This window comes from Trematomus bernacchii, unplaced genomic scaffold (assembly GCF_902827165.1).
Source record: "Trematomus bernacchii unplaced genomic scaffold, fTreBer1.1, whole genome shotgun sequence".
In the NCBI taxonomy this organism is placed as follows: domain Eukaryota; kingdom Metazoa; phylum Chordata; class Actinopteri; order Perciformes; family Nototheniidae; genus Trematomus; species Trematomus bernacchii.
In genome coordinates this window covers 7973995-7986970 of record NW_022987608.1, presented here as the reverse complement: position 1 = coordinate 7986970, position 12976 = coordinate 7973995, and the positions used below count along the sequence as shown (strand labels likewise).

The following is a 12976-nucleotide window of genomic DNA, read 5'->3' as shown; positions in this document are numbered from 1 at the left end:
CTGACCGCTGCAAAGACCTATAGACCAAGACAGACAGGCTGACAGCTGCAGAGGCATGCTTCAAACTGTGCGTCCGGGTTTAAACACATCTCCCAGTGAGGTATCCGCATCAGACCTGACAATGCTCAGTCACCCATAAACCGGAGACAAACTGTATGCTGATAGTCAGAGTCAGTTGTCATAGCACATGTTGTGAAACTGAGTCAAATGCAAGACTGAATCAGCAGCGCTTTTTCAAACTGTTTTCCATTCATAGACTGTTAGTGATCTTGCCAATGTGGTGCAGCATTGGATGGACACTGCTAGACGAGAGTGTCACTTTACAGGTGCAGTAAAAGTCCAAGTCTCAGTTGAAATTGGACATAGTGTGTGTCTGAGCAGTTTCACCCTAGATGGTTGGGCAGAATTGTATTTTTGTTTAGAGGAAAGGAGCTTTTTCCTTTAGGCAGTACAAGACAATAGAAGTTTGTGCACCTGGATTTGTATGTACCCTAACACCAGAGCTATAGTACTGGGATCGTGTTCTGGTCTTGATTCCTGTCTCGAGACCCCTTGTTTGGAGTCTTTCTCTTGTCTTGAATTTGTACCTTGTTGGATTCGGAGTTGTCTTGTGTGACAGTGAATTAGTATTATGGGCAATTTATCCACAGAAATGTGTGTATTATGTCTGTGCAAAAGAGCAGAGGATAACAATTGGAAATAAACTTTTGCCCATCATGGTCGAAAACAGGATTTAGTTTAACTTTGGTTATCCTTGGCTTTGAGATTGGTCTTGACTCTGACTTGACTTAACCTTGGATTGGACTTGATTAAGTTGGTCTAGACTGTAGCCCTGCCTACAATCCATTACATTTTTTACCTTCAACAATACAATACAATTATGCACCCTAAGTTACAAAATATGTGCCTTTTCATTGGTTGGCAGTAACACCATTGTTCATTTGTGTTATCTTTAGTTTGAATAAATGGTTTTCTGTTTTAGGTAATTCTTTGTAAATACTCCTTGTCATATTCCCCCGAGCCAGTTTGTGACAGTACTCCTCCTGTATTTCTATTTCGGAGCTGACACAATTTTTCCCTGTGGAACTAGGGGAGCTCTTGCTCTGTCAAATACTTAGTATTCTCAGCTGGAAAGACTCACAATCTCCTGTCACCAGTTGTCTACAATGACAAGCCATGTGTTTGTGTGTGTGTGTGTGTGGTGTGTGTGTGTGTGCGTGCGTGCGTGCGTGCGTGCGTGCGTGTGTGTGTGTGTGTGTGTGTGCGTGTGTGTTATTTTACCCTGCCTCCCAATGGTAGGTTATTCGAAGTCAAGTCAGGGATAGATTTCTCACTTATATGCAGGAGACCCACCTCTGGATGATTTGGTAACCATATATAACCATGTTTAAAGCCCCTTCACAGAACCAGAAGATAAACAATGTAAAGGAGGTGATGTAAGACAAAATGACACCTGATAGACACCGGTTCCCTGCCAGCATGATCTATATAAACAGATATCCAAATACAAATGTAGAGGCAATTTTGTGAGTGTCCTAGTTTTATTTTTAGTCAGAATAGTGTTATATTTTAGCTGGCTTTGGTTGCATATAGGTAAACAGTCCCTTTGTAAAGCATGAGCTTATTGGACTGTTTACAATGAAAGAGTCTTGACTGCGAAATCCATTATTTGAAAGTTTATCGTTGGCCACACTGGAACACCAGAGTATTTGCCGTTGTCCCCAGAGGCTAAATCGCTCTTAGATAGATTGTTAGCCAATTCGTACCGAGATTGCTTCCAACCCTTTTATAGGACCCTTTGGTGCAACAGTGAATCTCCATCTCTTAGAACAGAGAGGAGGATAGAGTGGTGCAGGGATGACGTATTTTTGATAAATGCACGTTTTGTTTAGCTGGATAATCTCCACATGTCTACCCTACTTTTATCATTTTCGAATCATAAATCTAATCGCCAGAAGCAAAATGCTAACGTTATGCTATAAACGAACTACAGCAGAGGCGCACGACTTCAACGTCACACCAACTTAAGATCCATATTCAAAAATACAGATTCAAAATGGTACAAGTTGAAGCGTTTGTTTTAACAGTTTGCAGGAGGCAGGTACTTGCTTTCAAGCCGAACAGGGGCAAACAAACTTAGCGGGAGTGTTTTACTGTTCGGCGTAATGACGTACAACGTCCTCGACAACTTCTGTAGTCCTATTCAGCCACTTGTTAACAACCATCGTTTTTCAGACACGTAAACTCTTCAAAAATCACCAGTGGGGTCACTGCTGATGTATTTCATGTCGTAGAACAAAACGTGATCCGTCTCTTCAATGTGTCTCAACCACAGACCTTATTTCCAGATATTTTCCAAAATCCTATGGAGAAATCCCATTGACTCTGAGACGTGGCAAAATGCTAACTCACTTCCGGGTTTTAGGACTCGTCACTGCACCACTCTATTGTGGAGATACCTTTTAAAATCTCCCTAAAGTTCCCTAAAGTTCATCCTTCTGAGACATACTGTGTTAAGAATACTTTTCAACTTTTACCAGCAACTGTCTTCATCCTTTGTCATATTTCCCCACATCTGTCTGCTGGTCTTGGCTACAGGCAGGACATGATGACACATGTGGGTCATCACATGTATTCATCCGGGAGAAGGGTAGTAACGCTGAGGACTCACAAGACATTGTTACCCAGGAGACACTTCTTCTATAGTATGCCACAAGGGATTGTTGCGTCCAACAGTGACATGAAAGATGTGGCTCATTGCTGAAGGCTAATCTGACCTGACAGAGGGGCGTTCGGGGTGCAGAGAGAGGGGATATATCGCGAAAAATAGCCCAACAACTCACCCTAACGCTAACCAGTGTCAGCAAGCCGTGAGCGTTTTATCAAACCATATAAAGCGAATACAGGTTAGCCTTTTTCTCAACTTTTATTGGGTCCTTGAGTAAAAATAATGGTTGAATAAATGAATGAAATAAACTAAGAGCTTCAACCTCTGGGGAGCATGAAATGACCAAATGTTAGTGTAAAAGGAAATTGTCACAAAATATATTAAGATTCATCCTCTGGGGACCATGCATATCCTCGGCAATATTCATATCAACCTAGCCAGTATATAAATCATACATGAATGGGAGAAAAAGTCTAGAAAAGCATGTATTATTGAAGAAAATAACTGAATAATACTCTGTTTGGAAAAAAAAGGAACATCTCCTCCCAGGCTAAGAGAGCCTGTGGAGTCATGACTTCTACTCTGCCACTGACTGTCAAACGGCTCCCATGCCTCACTGTAAAGGGCAGGGGTCACCATGGTTACAGCGTGACTGACAGGTCCCCTGACAGGGAGTTCCACATGAGCTCCTTCCTCGTAACGTCGTGCCGAAATGACTCGAGGACAGTAAGCCTGGAAAATGCTTCAACACGCAGCATTTATTTTCTATTAATATCATTTCCTAGAGGTTGTTTCCATGTCTGTCGCAATAACGCAGAAGAGTATTATAGGATTAGTGAGAACATCTTGCATTAGGCGCCATGTTCATGCGTTCTTCATGTGGAATGTGTCATTCATGGTTTATTTTGTGCAACTAAGAGAGTTTAGTTTGAAGGGTACTTAATCCTCTGAGAAATTTCCACCATCAAGGGACATTTTGAGACATGTAAAAGTGGTTTGGAGAAAAAACAATAATTTGGAAAGGTAAGGGGTAGATGAAATGTTTTAGTTAAAGAAGACGATATCAAAAGGCAGATTAATACTCAATGCCATTACAGTGGATGTTGGGTGAAAAGGGGAAGAGACGGAGGACCATGTACAGCATGTACTACATGAGAGGGGGTGCGTTTTTTCTCTTCCAACATTTATGCTCTGAGGCCAAATGTTTTGACCTTTCTCGCCACACCACATGGTCCCCTCTACCTGAGCGCTGTGTAAGCCCCCGGCCTCCTCCTTACTCCCCCGCGCTCCCCCCAGCCGAGCAGCTCACCCGTGACACTCTAATCTACTTGGAGAAGTGGAGTCCGGGTTTTTCGCTCGCAGCTTTTCTTCCTCCTCTCTCCTGCTTTTCATAAGTCGTCGATGTCACTGTCATTACCCTCCTGCAGAGCACACGGCTGTCCTTGTGGCAGAGCCCGGCCGTATTCACACACTCTGTCTCTTTCTGTTTGCCCCCGACTGTGTGGATTTGCCCATTGGATCAGATTTATTCAACTAAACTTGGATTCAATATTTAACGTGATGGTAAAGAAGCAGTTTAGAAGTCTCTGCAGTTACATTACTGCGATCTCGACAAAGCTGCTTCATCTCCACCTTCTCACTACCCCACCAGTGCTTTTCACTTTTTTATTTATGTGCATCTCATAACAAAGCAGTATTAAACTGCCAAGACTTTGAGGAAATTGCTTTTCTTTTACCATGGAATTATCTGAGAAGGCTTCAGGCAGTATCCTCTTAAAAAAATAAAAACAACCATTACATCTTGCCATAAGCTTTCTCTATGAAACCTACAAATAAAACCTCTTGTAAACCACTGACTTAAGCTCAGCTAAATCAACTCTGCAGGTGTGCATGTGGAGGTTGATGTAACCCAGAGTAAATGACTCATACAGTGTTTAGCTCTGACTAATACCCTTCACTCATCAAGACTGATGAGGAAAACAACATCACGAAGAACAGGAGATAAGGTGTCTCCTGAGTCTTAATGCTGTAGTTCTTGTTTGATTCATCCGTAAATATTTAGCTCTTTCCCTTGTTGCTCATCTGGAATGGAATATGATTTGGGAGCAGCGCTTAATCTGTAAAACAATCCTCAGCTTTAAACGTTATTGTGTTTTTTGTCTTTGTAAGTCATAAATCATTATTCTTTTCTTGCTTTGATCAAACAGACTACAGGTGAGTTTGAGTCTCCTCACCCTGGTTATTGCTCCTTTTGTGTGTGGTCTTTCTTCAGGAAAGAGATATTACAGCTATCCTTTTCCTCAATCAAATCCTCATCGCTGCTTAACACTGTATCTTTGCCACTAAAGCCACACACTACATGAGTGTGCTTTTACTGTTATCTGATTCCTACTCTGTTTAGTTTTGACTGTGTATTTCCTCCCACTTCTCTCTGTGTTTTGTCAGTTTATTGCTCTTTTTTTATGAGGATATGCCTGTAGCAAAACGGCCATCCACTCCACAGCCAAAGCACTACAAACATTGAGTTTACAAAAGTCACATAATCAAATTCACCATCATCAACCGGCCGCCTGTGTGAAACATGAGGTTTTAGAGATGGAAAGAGAGTGACCAGGTTAATGGCAGGACACACTATGTTTTATATTGTCAGCACTTTGTGAAACGTCACATTAGAATAAATCAGGTCCCTCTGTGCTACGTGGGTCTTCAGTTTGTCTTTTTTGTGTGTTGGTGTGGCAACATTTGTTACTAAATCACAATTGGGTCATTTATTATTACATTACATGTTACTTGTTAGACGCTTTTATCCAAAGCGACTTACATACTCAATACTGTGGGCAATCCCCACAGGAGCAATTTGGGGTGAAGTGTCTTGCCCAGGGACACAACGACATGCTGACTGCAGTGGGGTTTGAACCTGTGACCCCCTGATCCGAACACCTACGGACAACCCACTACGCCACACGCCTCCCTATTATGATTTAGCTAAATGTTAGAACACATTTCCTCTGCCTTGTAGTGAAAGCTTGATGTGGTTTGTGTCAGTTACACTCAGGATGTGGGAGTTTTGCTCCACCACTATGTCAAAATGCATCTGTACAGCTTTCTAAGAACTGGACCGGGGTGTCTATGACTCATTATGGACTGGTGGGGATGAATCTGTTGTGTTTCTGCTGTCAGGAAGTGTTCAAATGTATTATACGATATGATAAGATAATACTTTAATGGTCCGATCAAGTCTGAAATTTGACTTGCATCACAGCAGCTCCATGTGTAACATCAACATAGACAAATATCAAGAAACAATACATGAAAAGCAAACAACAAATGTTTAACATAACAGCACAATCACTGAGAGAAAACATGCTCAAAGACCCTTTAGCTCTGTATTCACTGTGAGGGTTGACTGATTCACAAAGGAGTGCTTCAGTCTGACTTTATTGAATCGTGGGCCCCTGTATCTCCGATGAGATGGTAGCAGTTCATATTCGCTGTTCAGAACATGGTTTGGGTCCGAGATGATGTTGTTGGACAGCCTTATTAGGTTGTTATGATAGGCTGAGTCATAGAGTCTCTGACAGGGTTGACCAACAATCTTTGAGCAGATTGGAGCAGTTTTGATTTTTAAGCTGTTGACAAACACTTGTACCAGGTAGTATGCATTACATTAATGCACACAATGTTCATACTCCTAGATGCACATATTCTTATTTCACATTTCATAGTTTATATTCTCAAATTCATTCATAGCATTCTATTTCCATGTAAATTACTGCTTTATTTAATTTGTATTGCTATTTAACTGTATTTTATTTTATTACGGTGTAAAAGATTTTGTGTTTTATATTAGATTTCTTGTTTTTTATATTTTATGTATGCACCATGACATCAAGTCAAATTCCTAGTATGTGCGAACCTACCTGGCAATAAACCTGTTTCTGATTCTGATTCTGATATTGCAGTGCTGTAGAATAGACAAAATCACAGATGTAAAGAACAACAGTTATGAGTGCTATTCTAGCGATGTTAATCAATGTCTCTCCTTTTGTGTTTCCTCAGACTTGCGGCGGATGACGGCAGGTTTCATGGGCATGGCGGTGGCCATCATCCTGTTCGGCTGGACCATCGGAGTGCTGGGCTGCTGCTGGGATAGAGGCCTCATGCAGTATGTGGCCGGCCTCCTCTTCCTCATGGGGGGTGAGTCACACTCTGGAGAGGTCATAAACTGACTAGCTACGCTTATGCTACGCTAGGCTAACCCCTTTCCTCTGTTAGCTCCGTGCTTTTGCGACCATTAGAAATGCTCAAACTAATGACCAATTACACAATTCCTGTGACAAGTTGGAAAGAGAATATAATTCTAATGTGGGAAAGTGTAGTAATTTCAGTGAGCATATCCAGCCACTGCATCCCTCAAGCACACACACACACGAACACACACGCAACCCTGTGTGTCCTAGTTTCTGGCAGTGGGCAGTCAGTAGTAGCCTCACACACACATTGACATGCTGTGTGCTGGCAGAAGGCGACTGCACACTCAATTATGATGGGCTGTGGATTAGTGTTGTGCCCTACAGTTGTATAATGAACAGGCAATTAAAAAGTCAATTATTTTGCTTGGCAATAAAGGCACAAGAAATAGCTTGGGTCAGTCTGCAGTGGCCAAATCACTGCAAAGCCGCCCGAAGGGTCACAGCTCTCCCAAAATGAGGCCAAATGTAGCGCTGTATCTCCAAATGCTCCGACTAAACACATTCCAAAGTAATAGATTCATTCAGATGGGATAAAGTGGACTGATTACTAAAACATTTTGCAATTTGAAAAGTAAGAGATGTCAGCAGTTTGGTGGCATGTTCTCCTTGAGATCTCTTGGGTTTTTGCCAAGAGTTAAGTGTAGCAGAGAGAAATGAGACCACAATGTAACGCAGATCATAAATACCTTCAAGGAGAGACTGTCTAGAAGTGTGCACCATCGTTGCCATTAGCATTAACTATGGTACTGTATGCTTTTCACCAATTACATTTTCGGCAATAAACCAGAATTTTTAGTGTTTAGTGGAAGATACATATCCATATATCTTGGTTTAATATGCATGAGGTCAACACTGACTTAAAATCACAAGCTGGCATGTGTTGACGTCCTCAATATTTAACCATATCAACATATTTTCCCATGGATCATTGCAGGATGTGACCTTGCACCAGATAACGAATAGATGTCAGGGTTGCCACAGATTGGGTTTAATTTAATTGGATATGGAAATGCTTTCTGACATGGCCAACATTTTATCTCACATGCCTTCCCAGATATATAATTCTGTCAAGGACAACATGAAACATGGCCACTATAAGCTAGTGAGAAAAAACAATAAAACCCTGTCCTAATGAATTAAAATCCAGCATCTTTCCTTTTTTCTCTTGTAGATGGGTTAAATGTCGACAGGTTTTCCACAATCTCTACTTCTGTCTCTGTTTACTGGTGGATTTCTGCCATGTTAAAGGTGTATCCTATGACATCATCTGACATAAGTACGCTTTTCGTAGCCAAACCGGTTGATAGTTTTGATTGTTTGCCAAAGAGTTACTTGACGATTGACTGGAAACAGGACTTATTTGACAGAGTCTTAAAGGTCACCTATTATGCAAAATCCACTTTTTCATGTCTTTTATACATAAACATGTGTCCCCTCAAAGTTTCAGGAAAAAAGATTCTCTCACTTTTTGTCCTGATCCATTTATATAAAAACCTGTCTGAAAATGAGCTGATCAGATTTTGGCCACTTTATGATGTCATAACGATTGTTTGGCTTGTGTAACCATTAGCCAATCACCAACTAAGGTAACACCCCCCCCCCTTATCACCTGAATCTCCTCCTAGAGCACCATTGTGTTCTTTTTAACCAAACATCTCTCAGAGGGGCGTGGGGAGGGGCTCCTTATTTTCATCTAAACTAACAGACACAGAATCAGCACTTTTGAAACAGGGCTGAAACAGAGGGGATTATGGGATGCTACAATGCATGATCTGTTTGGTATTTGGAGCCAAACACTTCAGAGACATGTTTTGTATATATCTGAGACCTATAATATATTGATGAAAAACAGTATAATAGGGGACCTTTAATGTGTTCCTTCAACGTTCTGTTTTGTCTTTGCAGGAACGTTCTGCATCATCTCCCTCTGCACCTGCGTTGCCGGCATCAACTTCGAGCTCTCCCGTTACCCAAAGTACCTTTACGGCCTGCCTGATGACATCGGCCACGGCTACGGCTGGTCCATGTTCTGCGCCTGGGGGGGTCTCGGCCTCACCCTCATCGCTGGCTTCTTCTGCACCCTGGCTCCTTCTGTCCAGCCCATTCCCCGATCCACCTGCCCCAAATCCAGACAGGAGAACGGCACCGTCTGCTAAAGCTGGCAGCGTTTCCGACGCCGATAACAAACAGAGAAACTGTTCCACGTCTTCATCCTTCCACTCATCTCCAGTCTTTCCTGGTTACAGATTTCTTTTTTTATTTGTGTGTGTGTGTTGGGTGTCTTGATGATCTTGAAATTAACAGAAAAAACACTGAAGAACTAAAGAAATATTATCAAAAATGTGAAGTTGTGCTTGTTTTGTTGTTGTGGAGCAGACACCGAAATGGACCTTGACCAAGAAAAAGGTTTCGAAGGAGATATGTGGAGACAATGAAGGACTACATTTTGGATTGGTGATACCAAGAGGGGCTTTCGACCCCTGAAGGTGACAGACAATGGTGTTGAATCTGGGAACAGCTTCTATAAACTGGCCTACTGTGAGTGTGGAGAACTCAATAACTCAACAGTATTGGACGAAACAGTTTAAATTGTTAAGATCAAGTTTCTGTTGGACTTCTTGGAGCCTCCTTTGGGATCATTCACAAGGGAATGGACCAGACTTGAAACTATTTGACTTGCTTGGATCATGTTAAGTGGCCATCTGTTCCAGTATCTATGGCCCCTAAAATCGGGACATGCGAGCAGCGAGGAGACCCAGGACTTCCACTGTTGTACATTATTGTACAGAATATTCTAGAGACAACCAGGAACCGTCATGTTGGACCATTTTCATTCCCGTGTAGGTGCATTTCATTCTGTCTGATGACCCCATCTGCCATTTAGCATTTTATACATGCGTTCCTCTTTTATTCGACGTGTATTATCCTTTTTATCGAGCTCTCCATGTTGTGAACGAACTGAGTGTACGTTCGGAGCAAATGTTTTTCCATCGTAGTCATAGAGTGATCTGTGTGTATGAGTGTGTGTGTATGTGTGGGGAGGGGGTTTGTTTTGCAGTCTCTACAGAAAAAAGTTGTAAAAAAATGATCATAGTGACAAAGTGGAGCCCTGCCTTGGGGATGTATAAAGGCAGGAGCTTTGAAGAACAGAACGGCACAATGGAGAGATGTAGTATCCTGTTAAACCCAACTGACTTCTGCCTTGTCATCTTTTTCGGGAGATTCCCAGCACACATGGCAGATCAAGAAGCGTTTGTTTTAAAAGGGAGAAGCATATTCCACTCTCTGCTGCCCCTGTGGGAGGCTCGAGTAATCGCATCCGACGACGCTCCGCCTTTACTTCCTGGGAATGTGTGAAGCTCTGCTGTTTCTCCGAGATTCTATATTTTTCAGGATCAAAGTCCAGGGTTAAAAGTGTTCACCTTACCCAGCGAATACATCTAGACTGAGTAAGAAAGTGTTCTGTATTAGCAAGATTCTCCAAGGCCTCAGCCCCCAATCACAAGTCAGAAATCAGTACACACTAACATGGGCTTGAATATTTTTATGTACATTAGGGATGATGGTAATAATCGAATTCTCACCAGGACCAACTGGTTTAGATACGGACATCCAGTCATTAGAACTATACAATACAGCTTTCACTATACTTTTTCAGCTTGTGGGTTCGTAACAACTGGACAACCATGATATGGGTTGATAAAATGCGAAACGGTTGTTTACGGAAAGAATGCGTCAACATGTGTCACTAACCCTAACCCTAACAAACAACAACAATCGAGTCATTACATAATGTAATCCAGGGACTATCTGTCAATAAAATGAAATAAATAATCTAAGTTCAAAATAAAGTGGAGTTTTTGTGAGACAGTACATTACATTTGTCAACATTGTGTGATGGATAACATATTTAGGGCCCAGTAGTTAACACTGCTTTGGTTGTCACTGTTTTTAATCTGTTGGTCAACATATTCAATGTAAACCACTAACCTTGCAGCTAAACCTCAACTAGAGACCAGGAAAACGGGATATGACAGTCAGTGTTTTTAATAGTAATGTCGTTGTTATCTGAAGACATCAAACAGGGTTTTTTGTTTTTTATCAGAGCTGTATTGTCCCATTATCTGGGGATACTCATGTTCTTTCATGTCTGTTTCATCATGGAAGCCTTCAAACAGGCCTCTTAGACGAGACCAGAGATCATAAACTGGGGTATACTATTCTTTGTCATTTTTCCCAATGCCTTTTTTTAACGTTTGGTATAAATATTTGGGGTAACGCAGGTGGTCAAACTCAATGTCAGAACCATTAAGAGGAGTAAGCTGGTAAACACCCTGGCATGGATTTACAGTATGTTAGACGAACAGATTGAACCATGACTCACCCAAACAGCTGGACTCCCTTCCAGATGTCTACCAACACATCAGCCCAACAGCTGGGTCACTGACGACGAAGTTTAAGGACAGCGATACTTCAACTTCCATTGTGGACTGATGGTAAAAACTAGAATGATCTATCAACCTTTAACATCAGTAATGTGTCTGTTTAGTAAACATTAATACAATTGGAAAAAAAAAAAGGAAAATGTTCAACTGTGGAATGTAAAATCACAACAAAATAAATCTCATCGGTGTGTTTACTAAAACTGCTGGTTGTCGTGAATTAGTGAGAAAGAGTCTTTGGTCAAATGTCATTTTACGGGGGAACAGGAAGAGTGTTCTCAACAAGAGCAGAGGATGGTTACCTTAAAGGTCACCTGTTATGTAAAATTCACTTTTCATGTTTCATGTCTTTTATACATAAACATGTGTCCCCTCTGTGTAAAGAGATTCGGAAAGTTTCAGGAAAAAAGATTCTCTCTCTTTCCATTTATTTAAAAACCTGTCGAACGAGCTGATCAGATTTTGGCCACTTTATGATGTCATAATGTTTTTTTGGCTTGTGTAAACATTAGCCAATCACCGACCAAGGTAACCTCCGCCCACCTTATCACCTGAATCTCCTCCTAGAGCACCATTGTTTTCTTTTAAACCAAACAGAGGGGCGTGGCCAGCAGCAGCTCATTACCATTTAAAGCTACAGACACAGAATCAGCACTTTTGAAACAGGGCTGAAACAGAGGGGTTTATGGGATGCTACAATGATCTGTTTGGTATTTAGAGCCAAACAATTCAGAGACATGTTTTGTATATACCTGAAACCTATAATATGTTGTTTAAAAATATTATAATAGGGGACCTTTAATATTGCTTACTGGTTATATGGATACAAGTCTTCGGTATTTACTTATGTATATTATGTCCTAGAACAAAGCGTGAACATAGGTAAGCTTGTTTTGACCACAGACCCTATTTAAGGCTTCTTACCACATACACATTTAAATGTAACTTTAATATTCAGCTGAGGGAACCCGGAAATGCTAAAATGCTAACTCCCCTAATTTCCCAGATTAAGACTCAATCCTGCAACCCTCTATAACTAGGCACAATATCAGTGCTTCTCCATTGAGGCAGGTCCAGGACCAGTTCAGAGCCAAAGCCCATTCAAACCAGTTTTTCTGTTTACACTTCAGAGGGGCCAACTCCGGCACCAAATCCAAGCCTCGCCAGCACATAGACCCAAGTGAATACAGCTAAAAGAAGAACATGTTGTAGAATTTTAGAAATTTGTTGGAGAAGTGCTGCTCAATCTTGCTTTGAGTTAGCTCGGACGTAAGGCAAGTTTGCGCTAATGGGGAATTGGAGAATTGGGGAAAATCCAACCTTCTCTTCCTGTTTTAACTTGGGACGTGATTGTAATATGTCCCTGGAGGTTAATTCCACTACAAAGGAGGATAAATAACGTCCAAATAACACTCTTTTTATTTTCTCTTTTATTTAATATTTAGTTCTATGTTTCACTCCTCCGCTCTTCATTTAAGACATGATGGACATTGTGAAAACATGTTAGATTGAATCAGTGTTTTAAGCGTTCAGTATTGTTAAAGTTTTCTGGACCTTATGAAAAAAGGACGATTAACTTTGAAGCTTTTGGATGATAAAGGTGTTCATGATGA

The 12976-nt window shown here is 41.3% G+C and overlaps 1 protein-coding gene across 1 annotated transcript in view; it reads left to right on the top strand.

Moving 5' to 3' along the window:
- The window catches only part of tmem178b (transmembrane protein 178B), an 82301-nt gene extending 70753 nt beyond the window's left edge, over nt 1-11548 (top strand). The window contains exons 4-5 of the mRNA XM_034131235.1: nt 6728-6865; nt 8827-11548. Coding sequence (XP_033987126.1) covers nt 6728-6865; nt 8827-9077 — 389 coding nt within the window. The 3' untranslated portion in view covers nt 9078-11548. The remainder of the gene's footprint in view (nt 1-6727; nt 6866-8826) is intronic.
- The last annotated feature ends 1428 nt before the right edge of the window (nt 11549-12976 follow it).